This window comes from Erinaceus europaeus, chromosome 5, assembly GCF_950295315.1.
Source record: "Erinaceus europaeus chromosome 5, mEriEur2.1, whole genome shotgun sequence".
NCBI classification, from domain to species: Eukaryota; Metazoa; Chordata; class Mammalia; order Eulipotyphla; family Erinaceidae; genus Erinaceus; species Erinaceus europaeus.
In genome coordinates, this window is record NC_080166.1 from 50,670,391 (window position 1) to 50,690,965 (window position 20,575).

At 40.2% G+C, this 20,575-nt stretch overlaps 1 protein-coding gene across 2 annotated transcripts in view; it reads right to left on the reverse strand.

Moving 5' to 3' along the window:
• NDUFAF2 (NADH:ubiquinone oxidoreductase complex assembly factor 2) overlaps positions 1-20,575 on the reverse strand; it is a 445,591-nt gene that overhangs the window by 215,024 nt on the left and 209,992 nt on the right. The window contains exon 4 of one of the 2 annotated variants that reach the window (XM_060191305.1): positions 15,897-16,088. The exons of the other annotated variant lie outside the window; for it this stretch is intronic. Coding sequence (XP_060047288.1) covers positions 15,912-16,088 — 177 coding nt within the window. The 3' untranslated portion in view covers positions 15,897-15,911. Of the gene's footprint in view, positions 1-15,896; positions 16,089-20,575 lie in introns of those variants that run through there. 2 annotated transcript variants of the gene reach the window in all.

Below are 20,575 nucleotides of genomic sequence, written 5' to 3' on the forward strand. Positions count from 1 at the left end.
TGTGTGAGGCCGCTGTTTTTGGCTAGCTCCACATGGCCCGAACCACTGCGCTCTCACCCAACTCTGAGGTGCCAGCGCAAATAAAGAATTGTGTTCCCTCTCCGCATCTCTTCTCTCTCTCTCTCCTCTGCGGCACATACTAAAAGTATGTAAATGGGATTTACATGAAACTAAAAAGCAAAGAAAATACATAGAAAACAAATTATAGAGAGTCGGACTGTAGCACAGCAGGTTAAGCGCAGGTGGCGCAAAGCACAAGGACCGGCATAAGGATCCCAGTTCGAACCCCGGCTCCCCACCTGCAGGGGAGTCGCTTCACAGGCGGGGAAGCAGGTCTGCAGGTGTCTATCTTTCTCTCCTCCTCTCTGTCTTCCCCTCCTCTCTCCATTTCTCTCTGTCCTATCCAACAACGACAACAACAATAATAACTACAACAATAAAACAACAAGGGCAACAAAAGGGAATAAATAAATAAAATAAATAAAATAAATAAATAAATAAAAAAGAAAATAAATTATACAAGGATAACCAGGCAGAGCAGTAAATGGGAAAAGATATTTGCACATTACACATCAGCAAATGACTGATATCAAACATCTGTACAGAGTTTGTACAGATCTACAAAAGAAACAAAATTAACTCAATAAAAAAGTTGGCCAAAGAACTAAGTTTCTTTTATATATTTTTTTTACTTATTCCATTTTGTTGCCCTTGTTTTTTTTTATTGTAGTGGTTATTATTGCTGTTGTTATTGATGTCGTTGTTGCTGGATAGAACAGAGAGAAATGGAGGGAGAAGGGGAAGACAGAGGGGTAGAGAAAGATAGACACCTGCAGACCTGCTTCACTGCTTGTGAAGCAACTCCCCTGCAGATGGGGAGCTGAGAGCTCCAATCAGGATCCTTACACAGGTCCTTGAGCTTTGCGCCACCTGTGCTTAAGCTGCTGCGCTACCACCCGATGCCCCTAAGCAGTTTTTTTTTTATTTATTTGTTATTGAATAGAGACAGAAATTGAGAGAAGGGGGAAATAGAGAGGAAGAGTGACAGAGAGACACCTGCAGACATGCTTCACTGCCTGTGAAGGGACTCCCCTGTAGGTGAGCTGGGGGCTTGAACCGGGATCCTAACCAGTCCTTGCACTTTGCATCACATGCACTTAAACTGCTGCTCTACCGCCGGACTCCCAACAGTTTTCCAAAGAATAGATATACAGGTCCCACAGAGACATGAAGACATGCTCCACTTCAATGATCATTAGAGAAATGCAATGAAAACTATACTATGATACCATCTCACACCTGAGAGAATGGCTTCCCTCAACAAACCAGGAAATGACAGGTGTTGGAGAGGTTGTGGAGAAAAGGGAATTTTGTTACACTGCTGATGGGAATGCAAACTGGTAAAGCCCCTCTGGATGTCTCTATGGACAGTCCTTAAAGAAAAAATGAAATTACCAGGGCCAGGTGGTAGTGCACCTAGTTGAGCACACATTACAATGTGCAAAGATGAGGGTTCAAGCCCCCAGTCCCCACCTGCAGGGGGGAAGCTTCACAAGTGGTGAAGCAGTGCTACAGTTGTCTCTGTCTCTCCCTCTTCCTCTCAATTTCTGGCTGTCTCTATCCAATAAATAAATAAACATTTAAAAATTAATGGATTTACCTTATGATACAAATATACCACTCTTAGGCATTTATCCAATAAACAATCACTAATTAGAAGGAACATATGCACCCCTATGTTCATAATTACATTATCCACAATAGCCAAAGAAAGGAAGCAGCCTAAATGCCCATCAACATATGACTGGCTAACAAAGTTATGGGATATATACTCCATGGAATACTAGTTTGCAATCAAAAAGATGATATTGTGTTGTTTGGGATAAATGGATGCCGCTGGACATGCTTATGCTTAGCAAAATAAGTAAAGAGATGAAAAATAACTACCAGACAATTTCACTCATATGTGGAATCTAGAGATCTGATTCACATCAACGTGCCCCCCCCCAATTAAATAAATAAATAAATCTAAACAACACAGAAGCAAGCAAGCTGTGTAAGACTTATGAGAATGATGGCTATGTTTGGGAGGTGAGAGGGTGGGTATAGACTTTTGGTGGTGGGTATGATATGGAACTGTACATTGTAATCTCATAATCTTTTAACATAATATTAATTACAAAAAAATGTGAGGTAAACTCCCAGCTCCTTTAAGGACATTTAATCCTGTTAAGTTTAAAATTCTGGAAAAAATACCAGATGTTTTTAAAAAGAGTTTATATTCTTGATGAAATATACCTACAAACATAAATCTTAAGCCAAGATACAATCCCTGATACTTGATTTTTCATTTATCTGGATAGAAATGGCCTCTCTGAGCCCAGACAGAATCTAAGCCCACCTTAGAGTAATTTAAATTATTGACCTACCAAAGTTTTTTCTGTTGTTGTTTGTTTGTTTTAGAAAAAGAACAGTATTCCTAGTCTCCCCTTTGTCTATTGATAAAAGTTGCTGATAAAACTATGTGGAAGCAGTATTGGAGAAAAGGGGGCATATTCCGGTTCTGAGAGCTGTGACACAGAAGCCGCAGTACTTTGATAAGCTTTATGACCAGCCCCAAAGTTTCTTGCTTCCACCAACTCTAAAAGAAAAGGCTTTCTTTGAAAAATAACAACTACCCTGGACAAACCCAGTCATGCCCACCTATGTGATGTTAGTCTTGACTTATTTTCGTCCACACTCCTGAATTAGCTGTGTACAAGGTTATTGTATTACCCTTTCATCTGCTCTGGATAGAGTTTATAATCACATCTAAATGCTTGTGATATGACATCTTCAAAGCCTCTTTCAGCAATGATCTCAATATAAATCTTGCCAACAGACGGACAATATCAAGTTCTGGTATACGATATGAAAAAGAAACTGGGTTGATTAACTGCCTGCCTCTATGCTCCAAAATGGATTTTCTAAACAGAACATAGAAAAATTAGTACAGCAATTCTATCCCCACCTCCACCTCCATGATCATTATTACTGTACAGCTCTTGGGTAGGTCAGAATCAATTTTACATTTAAGAATACCTGAATGTGATTTGTGCTCTTAGAAGTTAAATTTCATTTTTCAAAATCAATACCACCAAGTAATGCTCTGGTTGGAACAACACAGAGGGCAACACACTTCACTCTTGATTTTCCAGAGGCTTAGCCACAGCACAGCTTACTGGGTGACAAGCTTGGTAAAAGAACTAACCATATTGGTGACACGCAATCACCACTCTGCTTGTTTAATCTAATATTCAAAATAAAGGTCTTTTCTTTTTTAAATATGTTTTTATATTTATTTACTTATTCCCTTTCGTTGCCCTTGTTTTATTATTGTAGTTATTACTGTTATTGATGTCGTCGTTGTTGGATAGGACAGAGAGAAATGGAGAGAGGAGCGGAAGACAGAGAGGGGGAGAGAAAGATAGACACCTGCAGATCTGCTTCACCGCTTGTGAAGCGACTCCCCTGTGGGTGGGGAGTCGTGGGTTCGAGCCTTAATCCTCACGTGGGTACTTGCGCTTCCCACCACCTGCGCTTAACCCACTGCGCTACCGTCCAACTCCCTCAAAATAACGATCTGAAAGGCAAAATGACTATTTGCCTCTCTTTCTCCTGGCAAAGATAAACACTAAAAGAAAATGGAAACTACAGGGATACAGAGGTTACACATGCTTCTGTGCTGAATATGGGTCCCAGATGAAATCAATGCGATGCACAGTTAACACTATTTACACACTTTTCCCATATTTTCTCTCTGCGCGGATCCAGCTTTCTAGTCCTATTTCCAACTCTGATACCATCTACCCAGATAATGACTGTGTGTTGGCTGTTGGGCTCAGGCAAAAATTAGTCATGGGCCCCTTGGAATAGACCTAAAATAGACTTAATAGCTTTTTCCAAAATGGAGACCTTAAATTTCATCTGCTATATTCTACCTTGAGGTTCCTGACTATTAAACAATTTGTTCTGCTTTATATCTTAATGCGTTGGAGTTTCCCCCAATATTAAAGGGAGTATAACATCATGGATATTCACTCCCCCACCCCACTGCACCCCCACTCCTCAGCCACAGGCAGTTACCCAAGAGAAAGATAACAGAAATACAAGCAGGACCTAGAGCTAAGAGACAGCTCAGCTGGTAGGACACACCTGTAGAGCATATATGCCATATGGTGCATTGCATGAAGTCCTGAATACTAGTTCCACAACTAACTGGGAAATAAAGCAGTGCTGTGGTATATCTTCTCCCTCCCTCTCTCTCTCCCTCTCTCTTTCTCTGTTTCCACCTCTCTTCTTGAAAAGCAAAAAGGGGGGAGGATGGGCAGGTGGTGGCAAACTGGGTTAAGCACACATAGTACGAAGCCCAAGGACCTGTACAAGGGTCTCGGGCTCACCACCTGCAGAGGGGTCACTTCACAAATAATGAAGCTAGTCTGCAAGTGTCTATCCTCCCCTCCCCTCTCAATTTCTCTCTGTTCTATCCAAAAAAAAAGGCCACTGGAGCAGTGGATCCATAGTGCAGGCACCAAGGCTCAACGATAACCCTGGAAGCAAAAAAAAAAAAAAAAAAGAATGAGAAAATTGTCCCCAGCCCAGGCAGGCTGTTAGCAGTGGTGGTATCACACATGTGTGTACATGCATGGGTAAACTGTATGCAACAGTCTAGATGATTTTCTTTTTATTATTATTTTAGTATAGATTATTATTTTTTTTTCCTTCAGGGTTATTGCTGCGCTCAGTGCCTACACCATGAATCCACCGCTTCTGGGGGCCATTTTTTCCCTTTTTGTTGCCCTTGTTGTTGTAGTCTCATTGTGGTTATTATTATTGCCATTGTTGATGTTGTTCATTGTTGGATAGGACAGAGAGAAATGGAGAAAGGAGGAGAAGACAGAGAGGGGGAGAGAAAGACAGACACCTGCAGACCTGCTTCACCGCCCGTGAAGCGACTCCCCTGCATGTGGGGAGCCGGGGGCTCGAACTGGGATCCTTACACGGGTCCCTGTGCTTTGCGCCACATGCGCTTAACCCACTGCGCCACCGCCCGACCCCCAGTATAGATTATTTTTATTAAATACCAGACAGAAATTAAGTGTAAATGGTTTTTAAGTCAAATATAGCTTAGAAATAATTAAATAATGTAAGAAGCTTACAAGATCATATTTATCCAAATTTCAACCATCCAACAGTTTCATTTCCTATAAGTAACCTCTCAAGATATTTGCACATGGCAAAATCATTATTTTGTTAGGCTGCTTTATGGGTGCAAATGCTAGAGAAAAAAAATTTTTTTTGAATTCTGGTGTCAGCCACAGAGATCAACTACCTAAGAGTAAACAGTTATATTTAAAGTCAAGTGTCTGGACAGCTAGTATTATTTAAGCAGATAAGTAGTGTGCTGTGTATATGCAGAAAAAAGTTAAATGTGTATCCTTGTATTTCTTAAAGAAGGCAAAGGGGGATTTCTCACTCAATGCATCCCCTCTCAGAATTAGATATTTTAAAGTACTTGACTATACACTCAAGGAAAGAATTCTAAGACAATCATCCAAAGCATGGAAGAAATGTCATTCTTGTAGAATAGTTTCATATAACTAACTGCAAATGAAGCTCTCAGTGTCTGGAAATAAATGGGAAAATCTGAGATACAAAGGACTGCAAGAAAAGAAACAATAACTTTAATTTTTTTTCAATCAAAGGCAACAAATAAACAAATGACCCCATCCAAAAATAGAAAGAGAGGATATAATCAGAATATTCACTAAGGAAGAGATCCAAAAGGCCAACAGACATCTGAAAAACACTCTAAGTCATTGATTGTCAGAGAAATGCAAATAAAGAAAACAATAAGATACCACTTCACTCCTGTGAGAATGTCACATATCAAAAATGACAGCAAAATTTTTTGAGACATTTTTTTATTTATAAAAAGAAAACATTGACAAAACCATAGGATAAGAGGGGTACAACTCCACACAATTCCCACCACCAGAACTCCATATCCCATCCCCTCCCCTGATAGCTTTCCTCTTCTTTATCCCTCTGGGATATGGACCCAGGGTCATTATGGGGTGGAAGATCTGGCTTCTGTAATTGCTACTCCGCTGAACATGGGCTTTGACAGGTCGACCCATATTCCCAGCCTGCCTCTCTCTTTCTCTAGTGGGGTGGGGCTCTGGGAAATCGGGCCTTCAGGACACATTGGAGAGGTTATCTATCCAGGGAAGTCTTGGTGGCATCATGGTAGCGTCTGGAACCTGGTGGCTGAAAAGAAAGTTAACATATAACAAGTTGTTGACTAATCATGAACCTAAATTCTGGAATAGTGCAGATGAAGAGTTTGGGGTAGGGGGGTCTCCATTTTGTAGATAGCTAGTAGGAATATTTTAGTTCTATTCCAAAGGGCCTGTGACCATACTAGTTTTTTTGTTTGTTTTTTTCCCCTATGCCTGACATCTGATATGCAGGTGGATCCAACTTATTGTCTGGGGAGATGGTATCATGGCTGGAAAAAGGACCAGAAAGTTGGATCAGGGAAGAGATTAGTTCCTAGATATGGGAAAGGTGTATATTGTTGACTGTAAACCCCATTGATTTGATCTGATCTGGGGCTCATATTCAACTTAGGAGCCTATGTGACCTCTGCATCTCTGTAGATCTGAGCTCACATTCTGTGGTCATGAGTAGGAATGTTCCAAGCTGCCCCAATTTCAGGACCCATCTTCCTCAGGTGGAACATAGAGTATGTTGTCCAACCTCCCTTTGGAAGATGGAACATTCTCTACCATTGTTGGTCCACATTGAGGGTAAGGTCCTATGGGGACCCACAAAGGGGTCTATTGTGTTGTTCCTAATAGAGATGACCAGTAACAATAGAGAGAGTGATCTATTCGAGGTTTAGGCCCATCATGTCTGTTTGGGAATCGCAGGACTCCCCGAATAGGGCCCCAGCTGATGAGGTGGCCTGATAGTGACTAGACAGTCATCCTTAAAGTATGCCAGTCTCTTGTCCTTATTCAGCTTTTGCAGTTCTTGCTTTGATAAGGTTACCTTTGGAGTGAGTGGGGGAAGTGTAATAGGAAGTAGGTGAGGGGTGTATCTCAGTCTAAGTAGACACTATTTCATTATGGACTTAATACTGACTCACTGCAGACTTTTGCTTTCAGGTATATATTTTGCCCTAATTTATGGATACATGAGAACAAATGCTCTATCTCATGTGACCTGGTCTATATCTAGGTTTTGGGACTTTGTTAGGAAGTGAGCCACCTGGAATGGAATTAGAGAATCCTATGAAAATAAAGGTCTCACCTGAGTAATGAGGCTGAAGGGTTGATATTGCACAACTTATGTCTCTGGACACAGTCTGAAGTGAAGCACGCTGAGGTGGTACTCATTGATTAGGTTGGGATCGGCGGATGCAATATCATTTGGTATGAATTGAGAGAAGCATGCAGGAAAGTGAGCCCCACCCTAGAGGTTCCAGGACTGAAGGAAATATAGGCCCTATAGAAGAAGCAGGATATTCCTGCTGTCTTAGGGTTTAAGAAGGCAACAGATAGTTATTGCTATAATCATATTATTTGGCAATTGGGTTAACTTTGAAAAATGCCTTTGTTAGGATTTTCTGTATCATACACAACATCACCATAATATATGTCCTTTGACATTATTTGTATATAGCTGTGCCACTGGTTGCTTCTGTTCTCCCTGGTTTAAGCTTTTAAGAGAGTCAACATATCAAAGACTCAGTCTATGGTCTGTGCATTAGTAAGTTCGAGACATATAATCAATTTTCCCCTCTCATATTAATTAAACAGTGATTTATATGACTACAAATTAATAGGAGTGTACATAAACACCATTCCCACCACCAAAAGACTAGGTCCCATCCCATCCTCCCCCTCCCCTGACCCCACCCCCAAATGAAGCCAAACTTCTGCCCTCGCCCTCAACCCAGAGATTTTTACTTTGGTGCCCTATTCCAAATTCAGTCAAAACCTGCTTTGAGTTTACCTTTCTATTCTTCTTTCTCAACTTCTGTTGATGAGTGGGATCATCCCATATTCATCTTTATCTTTCTGACTTAACTCACTTAACATAATTCCTTCTAGCTCCATCTAAGATGGGTCAGAGAAGGTGGGTTCATTGTTCTCTATAGCTGCATAGTATTCCATCCACAGCTTTCTCAGCCATTTATCTGTTGTTGGGCACCTGGGTTGCTTCCAGGTTTTAGCTATTATGAATTGTGCTTCTATGAACGTAAGTGTATGCATATCTTTTTGGTTGGGCATTATAGAGTCCTTGGGGTATATCCCTAGGACAGGAATTACTGGGTCATATGGAAGGTCTATGTCTAGCCTTGTGAGAGTTCTCCAGATTGCTCTCCACAAAGGCTGGACTAGTTTACATTCCCACTAGCAGTGTAGAAGGGTTCCTCTGAACCCACAGCCTCTCCAGCATTTGTTGCTGCTGTCCTTTTTTGATGTATGCCATTCTCACAGGGGTGAGATGGTATCTCAATGTTGTCTTTATTTGCATTTCTCTGACAATCAGCAACCTGGAGCAATTTTTCATGTGTTTGTTAGCCTTTTGGATCTCTTCTGTAGTGAATGTTCTGTTCATATCCTCTGCCCATTTTTGGATGGGGTCATTTGCTTTTTGGTGCTAATTTTGCTGAGCTCTTTGTATATTTTGGTTATTGGTCTCTTGTTTGATGTATGGCATGTGAAGATCTTCTCCCATACTGTGAGGGGTCTCTTTGTTTGGGTGGTGGTTTCTTTGGCTGTGCAGAAGCTTTTCAAGTTGATGTAGTCCCATTGATTTGTTTTTGTCTTAGTTCCTTGCAACTGGGCTTGCATCATCAAAGATATTCTTGAGGTTTAGGTGGGAAGTATTCCACCAATGTTTTCTCTAAGTATTTGATAGTTTCTGGTCTTACATCCAGGTCCTTGATCCATTTGAAGTTGACTTTTGTTTCTGGTGAGATAAAGTGATTCAGTTTCATTCTTCTGCATGTTTCAACCTAATTTTCCCAGCACCATTTATTGAAGAGAGCCTTCTTCCTCCATTTAATATTTTGGACCCCCTTATCAAAGATTAGATTCCATAGGGGTAAAAATAAATTTTTCTTTTAAAAGAAAGAAATGATAGCAACTACTGCTGGAGCAGTGGGGGTGGTGATGGTGGTGGTGGTGGCAAAGGAACCCTCCTGCACTGCTGGTGGGAATGTAAACTGGCCCAACCCCTTTGAAGAGCAGTCCGGAGAATGAGAAGGCTAGAAGTAGACCTACCCTATGACCCTTCAATTCCTCTCCTGAAGATATACCCTAAGAAACCAAACACACTCATCAAAAAAGATTTATGTTTAAATGTTTACCTATGTTCATAGCAGCACAATTTGAAACAGCCAAAACCTAGAAACAACCTAGGTGTCCAACAACAGATTAGTGGCTGAGAAAGTTGTGGTATATGTACACAATGGAATATTACTCAGCTATTAAGAATGGTGAATTCACCTTCTTCACTTCGTCTTGGATGGAGCCTGAAGAAATCATGTTAAATGAGATAAGTCAGAAAGAGAAGGATGGATATGGGATGATCTCACTCATGGACAGAAGTCAAGAAACAAGAAAAAAAAGGGAAAATACAAAGCAGAACTTGGGGGTGGGCTGGGCAATGAGATGGTTATGGAAAGAGAACCATGTGCCTGAGGCTCCAAAGTCCCAAAATCAATGCCCTATACCACCACATCTAGAGCTGAGAAGTGCTCTAATAAAACATTTTTTAATTAATTAAAAAATTTAAGCAAAGCTCTGGTGTATTACATCAAAGTAAAGGACTCTGGAGGAAGGAGGTTGTTGAGTTCTGGTGCATGATGGTGGTGGAGGACCTAGGCTGTGGGGTGAGGGTGTTTTGTAGAAAACAAAGAAATTTTAAACATGTACCAATAACTATTTACTGTAAGCCATAAAAAACATATGTACCAACAACTGTTAATTACTGTAAACCATTAACCCCCCCATAATATAAAAATATACATTTTTCCCAATGAACTATTTCATACCTCCCTGTGATCTTTGACTATTATCATTATTATTGTTATTATTTGGCCTTTGATTACTTACCTGTTGCTTCCTAGTGACTACTTGACCTTTCTTTCATTCAGTGACTCCACTTATGCTCAATGTTCACAAAGTTGATGAAAAAGTTGGGTCACAGAGAACTTCCCACCAAGGGCAAGGGGGTTGTGCTCTTGGAAATCATTAAGTTGGAGTCCAGATCAGTTGCTTCAAAGCTTGTCTGCACATTGGAATCAAGTGGGAAGTTAAGAGTTCAGAAGCCTGTGGGTCATCCCTAGAATCTGTGACTTACTTCACCTGGGGCATAGTATGGATCTATAGATGGTTCTAATGTCCAGACAAATTTGGGAACTTGTTTATATTTGTTTGTACCTTTATCTTAATTTACTTAGACATATAAAGTTCGTATCCATTTTTACATGCTCTGTCTTATGCCATTCTGAGAAATCTGTGGAAGTGCTTCTTGTTTCATAATATTCCCACAGTTGAAATCCATGGAAGGTAAACCAAGACCCAAATACAAAAGTAGCACATAATTTAATTATTTAGTAACAGGAGTATAAAAAGTATCCAAAGGAGAATAAAAGTAGAAAAGATAAAGGCATGAATAAACTGAATTTAATAAAATGTGTTCTCATTAAAAATTACCAGTGTGTGATTTCCCCCTCAAATCCAAGCCTTCAAAAATTTATTGTTTGCCATCCTAAAACCAGAATAATTGGAAAACACTGACTACAATGAACTGGGTTTCACTGATCTGGATTTGTATGACCTATTCCAGACTTCTATTTTATCAGATGGTCTGGGTCAGCTGCTAGAATGAAGAATAAGGAATCAGGTCTTCCACATGAATAAACCTGTGGCGATACTAAGTTCATTAATGTTCTTGGTGGCTGGAATCAAAATGACTTTTAAAGGCAGCCAAGTTGAATTACAGGTTTGAGTTACTTAAGAGATACATGTTATGTGAACATCAGCACTTTTTTTTTACACCAGCCTCAAGGCAGGCTTGGTGATGAGATAGTATGCAATCCTCCCTTTGATAGTAAGGTTCAGTCATGTTTCCCTGTGACTTTCCAATCTCCTACGGGAGGGTAGGGGAGATATGACTTGTCCAAACTAGAGGAAAGAATGAAAGTTTTTCAAAGTTCTAAAGTGTCAGCTTTTCAATAGAATACTAGTTATTTTTGTCCGTTAAAATCAGAGAAAGGAAGAAAGAGAGACAAAGGAAGAAAGAAACCATCCACAGTAGGTGAATAGGCTGAAACTAGAAAGTGCGTATCAGTTCTAAAGACTGATTATACATATACAATTTCACTTTGCGTCACAAGACTGACATGCTTTAAGTAGATTGAAGTACCAATCCAAATGTATTTGCTCCTTTGAAATTAAAACAATCACCAGATCATAAGGATATATGGATGTCTCCATCCAAACTCTTCCCACCTCATGGCACAATGTAATCTGATGTCAGTTCAAAATTCTAGTAATAGTGGGGCAAACAAGGCATTACTCACTAAGTGGGAAGTGGGGCAAAGGTAAGGATAAGAATGTAAGGGTGTGTGTGTGTGTGTGTGTGTGTGTGTGTGTGTGTGTGTGTGTGTGTGTGTGTGTGTGTGTGTTCATTCTATAGTTCTATAGCTAGTGGACAAAAATAAAGACTGAAAAGCAGTTTATGTGGTTCAAATTTAAAGAGGCCTGGTTTAGTGGGTCCATACAGTTAAGTCTTATGATTGCCCTGGTCTTATTGAGACTTGACTGTAAATCATGGGAGATGAAACAGAAACTATAATCTCCCTTATTTCCTCAAATACACAAAAGCACTCACAAAGTTGTATCTGTTTTCCCAAATTACATGCAGTTTGTTTTTCATTTCTAGTGTCAACTGCAACTGGTTGTTTCTCCTTTAAACTTAGGTTTGAAGTGAAACTTTGTTTTCCCGTGTTGTCTTCTTTTGCTTCCTCCGTATTTGTTGCCAGAGTTAGAACTGACCACCCCCACAACAATGAAGCCAGAACCTGGCTGTCACCACAGGCTTCTCTCTTTGCATTTCAGTACCTACGTCCCAGCTCTAGTAGTTGTAGAAAGCTATCCTCTTCTCTTCATGCCTGTTGCTACCCCTTCAGGTCATGCCTGCATCCTGATGTCTATATCCTAAGACTTGTACCCCTATGCCCTTCTAGAGTCTTTACTGCCCTATAATTCAAATATGAAAGTACTATTTCCCTGCTTATCCTCTAACAACTTTGTGCATTTGCTATTGCTATTCCTTTACCTGCAATATTTTCTTCCCATATTTTTGCTGACTAGCTTTTTATATTTAGTTTAAGACTTGATCTATGGAAAAATTCCTCAAGTTAGTGGAGCAAACCTACAGCAAATATGTACCATTAGAAAGAGGAATATTGACTAACAAGGAAAACAAACAAAAAAAGACTTGATCTAATATTTTCTCTATCAAAACTTCTCTGACATTACCAGGCTATGTTTAGGTATTTCCTCTTCTGTGCTGACTTCATCTTGTATAGAAACTGCCGCATTGTTGTCTTTGTTTAGTTGTTTGTCTTCTCTCCTGGTCTATAAGGTTCCATTCAGTGGTTCTAGCTCCTATAGAGCCTCAAAGGCACTTAATACAACGATTTGTTACACCGATTCTTCCTTTATTCATTAGGAATTACATGAGGAAAATTTTAAACTACTCAGACTTGAAATTCACTCCAGACTGACTTAAACTGAATTCTTGGGTGGTCATGCTCAGACACCTTTTGGTCAAGACTTAGGGGTTTTCACCAAACTGTTTTTCTGGTTGCTGGGGCTACCTACCTTCCTCTCAAAGTCTGACAGGGAAGAACAGACAGTTGCTGTGCTCACTCATATGGCCGTGGCAGGACCCAGTTCCTCACTGACAGCTCACCAGAAGCCCTCTTCGGTTCCTCTGCTTCTCCACTGGGAAGAACACAGCACGAGAGCTATTTTCCTAAATTAAAGTGAGCAGGCGAGAGAAGAAAGTGGAAAAAGATGGATGCCAGGCTTTTTCTGTAGCTTAATCTTACAAGTGACATACCATTACATAAAGTATTGAAGTATTTATTTATTAACGATAATCAGAGTATCAATTTAGTACGTGTGACGGGGATTGAACTTGCTTGTAAGTCCAATGCTCAAGCCATTGTGCTACTTCCCCGACCAATCATCCATCACTTTTGACATAGTTTATAAATCAAAAGCACATTATTAGGTTTAGCTCAAACCCAACAGGACAAGATAATACAAGGGCATGAATACTAGGAAGTGTGTATCACTTAGAACCATCTAAGAAGCTGCCTACCACAGACATTTAATGATGCTTGGGTTAAAAAATTAACCTACTTTTACGAAGTCCCAGCCTTCAGTCATGATGTTAAGACTGTAGACATTAGTTGCCTCACAAAGTTAACTCGGCCTGCGTTGACCGAGATAAACTTTAAGTGAACTGCCAGGTGTTCTTTCTAATAATAAATTTATATTTTTGTTTCATTACCTAAGTATAGATATATTAATTTAAGGCCATTTGGACAAGATAAAAATCAAGGCAGGTCAGCTTGCAGAACCTCAGCCTTATAAATTAGGTCAATGTGTTTTATTGAAAAGATTAAAAGAGCTTCCCTTTCTTTTCCCAGTTATATATGTTCACAAAAATCAGGCCACTTTACAGATTTAATATACAATTTTATTTCAGTGACAGATAGGTGATATTGAAGTTTAAAGGTTAAAAAATCAAAACAGGCAAATAAATTTACTGGCTTGTTGCTGATGAGGCAGGTGAATGTCCTGACTTGACCCTAAGCACTGCTCAGCTTTAGCTCATGATGGTACAGGGGATTGAGTCTGGAATACTGAAGCTACCTTGCTATTCTGAAAATCTCAATTTTAGGTTTCCCTCTCATTTTAGAGGAAACTGTACTGGACAACACTGTATATCTTTTTTTTTTAAAAAAAAAAAAAGCTTGATTTTACTGATTATATGTGGAACAGAGAGGAGAGAAAGAAGACAGAGCTCACTGTGGTACATACAGGCAGTGCTAGGGATTTAACTGAGTGCCTCGAGCATAATAAACCAGGTGAGCTATTTCTCCAGTTGGTATATACTCATCTTAACATCCAAAAGTTCAGTCTTCTCAAAGATTTTATGAATAAAAAACACTTTTTTCACCTTTAGACTGCTCACCACTTAAAGCTGTTAAGTTGAAATTACTTTTTTCCTCAAAGTGCTACTCAGCTCTTAGTGGTGCTAGTGATTGAACCTGGGACCTCAGAGCCTCAGGTATGAAAATATTTTTGCATAACCATTACGCTATCTCCCCAGAAATTACTTAATGATATTTAGCAACACTAAACAAAGTACTAGAAGTGAAAAGAAACCCTTATTAAGACACAAATGAATTGCACTTTTGATGTTGACAGCACATTTACACAAAATTCTAACTCTTCATTTATATTCCAACTACAAAATACCATCTCCAAAAATCAATTTGCTTTTGGTGCAGAGAGAAGTGCTAATCTTCCAGATAAGGATTACTCCTTTTGATAGTACCTTTGCCTTGAATCATATCCTAAATATTTGTTCAAAAAATATCACTAGCTCGTAAAACATGAAATGATTTTTAAGAAAATGATATAAAAAGGTTATAAAATCGTGTTTTATGTATGAACAGGAATGACTTATGAACAATCCATTGTAGTTTGCTTTTTAAAAGATTAAACAGCACTCTTCAGGGGAAACTTGCCCTTTCCTTTAGCTGAGGTGGCGATTCTCAGCAACAGGATTATACTCACTAAAACCTGGGAGATAAAGTAATAATCAGCTACCATTACCCAATATAAACAATTCCATGTCAACCATTTTGAATCATAGCAGACACAAAGATGTGATCGGACTGTTGAAGCTCTAAACCCTGTCATGGTCTCCTGAGCCACCTAGTTCTCATGACCTAGACACACTTTATGTGAGGCTTACGTCTGAATTAAATTTGTTTTTAAAATGGTTTTCAGTTGCAAGATGGGTGGAAAACAGGTGGTGGCTTAAAAATCTAATAACTATTCTTTTCAAGACAGAATGGGTTAGTAGTTCTAACACTAACTTCCGTGTATCCTACCCTTGATCAACTGAGTAAATATACTGAGGGTAATTGCAGTCAGGTTTCTCTCTGTTAATTACGAATATGAAAAAGAAGATTGACCAGTCAACGCCCATGTTCAGTGAGGAAGCAATGACAGAAGCCAGACCTTCCACCTTCTGCATCCCACAACGACCTTGGGTCCATACTCCCAGAGGGATAAAGAATAGGAAAGCTATCAGGGGAGGGGGTGGGATACAGAGATCTGGTGGTGGGAATTGTGTGGAGTTGTACCCCTCTTATCATACGATTTTGTTAATGTCTCCTTTTTAAAAATAAATTTAAGAAAATTTTAAAAAAGAAAAAGAAGATAAGAATGTTGTGATATACTAGAATTGAAGTTATCAGTTTAAAGTCATTATTTTATGATGAAGTCACCTTTACCTCACCTTGGATGTGCTTGAAAGAATCATGTTAAGTGAGATCAAACAGAGAGAAAAATTCCAGATGATATCACTCACAGGTGGATCTTAAGAAACAAGAAAAGGGTGGTGGCACACTTGGTTGAGTGCACATGATATCATGCACAAGGTTCCAGGTTCAAGTCCCTGCTCCCTGACTGCAGGGGGGAAGCTTCACGAGTGCGGACAAGTGTCTCCCTTTCCCTCTCTGCCTCTCCCTTTCCTCTTTATTTCTTTCTGCCTTTATTCAATAAGTAAATATTAGAAAAATAAAAAGAAACATGGAAAGAACGGCGAAACCTGGATTTGGTATCATCTGCTGCAGCAAGGCCAAGGGCTGGGGGGCAGGGGAGGGTGAGGGACCATGCATGATCCTGGAGTAGGTGGGAAAGGTGTGCAGACAACTACGGTGAAAAGATAAAAGTGTGCTCATGTAACAACTATCTTGTAAGTCATTATTTGCCTAATAAGATACTTTTTCTTTAAAAAGATCTATATCAGAAGCATCCAATAGCACAGCTATATACAAGATACTGGGTACTGTACAGCAAACCCTAACAAAAGGACTTTTCAAAGTTAACCCAATTAACAAATAATGTGATGATAACATTAACTATCGATTGTCTTTTTGAACCCTAAGACAGCAGGAACCTCACATCTCCACTATAGAACCCCAACTTCCCCCAGTCCTGGAACCCTTGGATAGGGCCCACTTTCCCATATGCCTCTCCCAATCCGTATCAAATAATATTGCATCCGCCGATCACAACCTAACCAACACAACGATTGCCACCTAAACATGCTTCACTTCAGACTGTGTCCAGAGACTTCACGTGTGGAATGACAACCCTTCAGCTTCATTACTCGGGTGAGACCTTTCCTTTCATAGTATACTCTAATTTCATCTCAGGTGGTTCACTTTCTAACAAAGTCCCAAAACCTAGATATACACCAGTTTCTGTGAAAGAGAGCATATGTTCACACGTATCTATAAACTACTGCAAAATATATACCTGAAAGCAGAAGTACACTAGAGTTTGCAGTGAGTACCTCCCTAACACTTCCTCTCCACTATTCCAACCTTTGGGTCCATGATTGCTCAACAATTTGTTTGGCTTCATATGTTAACTCTCTTTTCAGTCACCAGGTTCCAGATGCCATCAGGATGCTGGCCAGGCTTCCCTGGATTGAAGACCCCACCAATGTGTCCTGGAGCTCAGCTTCCCCAGAGACACATCCTACTAGGGAAAGAGAGAGGCAGACTGGGAGTATGGACAGACCAGTCAATGCCCATGTTCAGCAGGGAAGCAATTACAGAAGCCAGACGTTCTACCTTCTTCAACCCACAATGACCCTGGGTCCATGCTCCCAGAGGGATGGAGAATGGGAAAGCTATCAGGGGAGGGGGTGGGATATGGAGATTGGGTGGTGGGAATTGTGTGGAGTTGTACCCCTCCTACCCTATGGTTTTGTTAATTACTCCTTTCTTAAATAAAAAAAAGTTCTATAGATATTTGTACGTGTAATAGTTGCTGTGAGTGGACATAGCAATGCCACTAACTAATAGCAATGACCACATCTATCAACTACATTCAGATCTTGGCTTCTGAATATCATACTCTAGGAAAAGAAGGTATGGGTCTGTGAAGAAATGGTCAATTGCAGCACAGAACAGGGAAAGTACAAGATGAATCTGGAACATATGGTTGTACCAAACAGAAAGGGCTAAGAAATGATTCACAAAGGAGTCACATCTGTGACTCCTAATGTTCAAATCTGAGACTAAAATTAATAAAGATAGTACTCGATTGTCATGTGAAGACTTCAATGAATTAGGGAGAAGGGGAAATGCTTTTTACTAAAATATCAATAAACATGGATGGAATCAGAAAAGTTAGTCATTCAGGATATGAGAAGTTTTAAATGTCCCAAGGTCAAGTATTTGGTCATTATAAGGCCCAATGACATGTAAGAGTATGTTTCTCAACAGGCATACAATTATCCGCAGCAGCTGGTATGACTGTCAGAGTCCCAGGGGTCTACGATTCTTCCCGGACTTGTCATGAATTCCACATTGCATCTTTTCTCCACTGACCATTAGTCTGTTGGACTGACACCAAATGCTAGTCAGGGTTATTTGCCATGAAGTCTGGTACTACCAAAGAACCCTTTTCTTCTCTGTGTCCCATTCAGAACGGGCAGTCTCTTATGTCACCTGGTGCATTCATTAGAACATTTTCCTTTTTTTTTTTTAACCTACCTTTTTTTTTTCAGTATTTTAAAAAAATATTTATTTCCTTTTTGTTGCCCTTGGTATAGTTATTATTGTTGTTGTTATTGATATTGTTGTTGTTGGATAGGACAGAGAGAAAGGGAGAGAGGAGGGGAAGACAGAGAGGGGGAGAGAAAAACAGACACCTGCAGACCTGCTTCACCGCCTGTGAAGCAACTCCCCTGCAGGTGGGGAGCCAGAGTTCGAACCAGGATCCTCACACTGGTTCTTGCGCTTTACACCACATGCGCTTAACCAGCTGCGCTACCACCCGACCCCCTTTTAATCTCTTTATTGGGGGATCTATGGTTTACAATCAACAGTAAAATACAATAGTTTGTACATGTGTAACACTTCAAAGTTTTCCACATTTCCTTCCATTCAACCCCCACTAGGTCCTCCTCTGCCATGATATTCCAGGACCTGAACCCTCCCTCTCTTCCCAGAGGCTTTTACTTTGGTGCAATGCAATAACTCCAGTCCAAGTTTTGCTTTGTGTTTTCCCTTTTGTTCTTGTTTTTCAGCTTTTGTCTATGAGTGAGATCATCCCATATTCTTCCTTCTCTTTCTGGCTGATCTCACTTCACATGATTCCTTCAAGCTCCATCCAAGATGAGGTGAAAAATGTGAATTCACCATTTTTTTAACATTTATTTTATTTATTTATTCCCTTTTGTTGCCCTTGTTTTATTGTTGTAGTTATTATTGTTGTTGTCGTTGTTTGATAGGACAGAGAGAAATGGAGAGAGGAGGGGAAGACAGAGAGGAGGAGAGAAAGATAGACACCTGCAGACCTGCTTCACCGCCTGTGAAGCGACTCCCCTGCAGGTGGGGAGCCGGGGTTCGAACCGGGATCCTTATGCCGGTCCTTGTGCTGTGCCCCACCTGCGCTTAACCCGCTGCGCTACAGCCCGACTCCCGAATTCACCATTTTAAATAGCTGATTAGTATTCCACTGTGTATATAGACCACAACTTTCTCAGCTGCTCATCTACTGTTAAGGGATCGGTATTGCTCCAGGTTTTGACTATTACAAATTGTGCTGCTATGAACATAGGTATACACAGATCTCTTTGGATGGTTGTGTCTGGTTCTTTGGGATATATCCCCAGGAGAGAATTGCAGGGTTATTAAGGTAGGTTCTCTTCTAGCCTTATGGGAGTTCTCCAAACTCATTAGAGCATTTTTTTCTTAGTGGTAGAATGTGATACCTCAGAAGCAAGAGACTTAGGGCACTGTGCTTTCTTCTTCATGGTGGGGGTACAATAGACAGCAATTTGTCTTTCATTTTGGAGGGAGTAACCCAGCACCCCCCTGATGGCTGGATCTAGAAATGACTTTAATGAGGTAGCTGGTCCCTCAATAGTCAGCCTTATCTCCCACCCTCCTAGCAAGGATTTTTAACATACTAGCTACTTCTTGCTGTCTGTCCAGCTGGCAAGATGTTGTCAATAAAACAAACCAGTATAGTTCCCCAATGCACAATTAGGTGGTCCACATTTCTTTATACAGACTCAAGATTGTAGTCAGTATAGCGCTCATGAAAAATTATATATATATACATATATATATATGTATATATATATATATATATATATATATATATAATCTGTTCTACATGAATGTGAACTGTTGATGATCCACCTTACTGGCTGGAATCCAAAAAACGCACATTGTCAAATCAGTGACATACCATGTATTTGAAACTTTTTTTTGAGAGCCAAGTTTTCTTTTTATTAATTTTTTATTTTTTTCAAAATATTTATTTATTCTCTTTTGTTGCCCTTGTTTTATTGTTGTAGTTACTGATGTTGTTATTGGATAGGACAGAGAGAAATGGAGAGAGGAGGAGACAGAGGGGGAGAGAAAGATAGACACCTGCAGACCTGCTTCACTGCTTGTGAAGTGACTCCCCTGCAGGTGGAGAGCCGGGGGCTCGAACCGGCTTCCTTACAAGGGTCCTTGTGCTTTGCGCCACATGCACTTAACCTGCTGTGCTAACACCTGACTCCCTTCTTTTTACTTATTTGTTATTGGATAGAGACAGAAGAGACAGAAAGGGAGGGAGACATAGTGACACCTGAAACATTGCTTCACCGCTCATGAAGCTTCCCCATGCACGTGTATTTTTAAATTTTTTTAACTTTATTTTATTTGATGGAACAGAGAGAAATTGAGAGAGAGAGAGAGAGCGACAGAGGCATCTGCAGTACTGTTTTACCACTCATGAAGCTTCCCCCCTGTAGGTGAGGACTCGGGGGTTGAACCTGGTCTTTGTGCATGGTAATATGTGCCACTACCTAGGTATGTTTGAAACTTTTTTAAAAGGAAGACAGAGAGGGGGAGAGAGATAGATACCTGCAGACCTGCTTCATCACTTGTGAAGCGACTCCCTTGCAGATGGGGAGCCGGGGGCTGAAACTTTAAATCTGTTATAGTAAGGAGCCCCACACAGTAACTGTTTTGGGGGTTACTTTGTTAAGTCAGCAGAACTCTATAGTTATTCTCCAAGATGCACTTAACTTCTTTAAGAGCCAGGCTGGTAAAGAAAAGGGATGGGGGTAAGGATCCACCCGATAACCTTCAGTTCTTACTTGGCAGCGCACTAATCCCCATCAC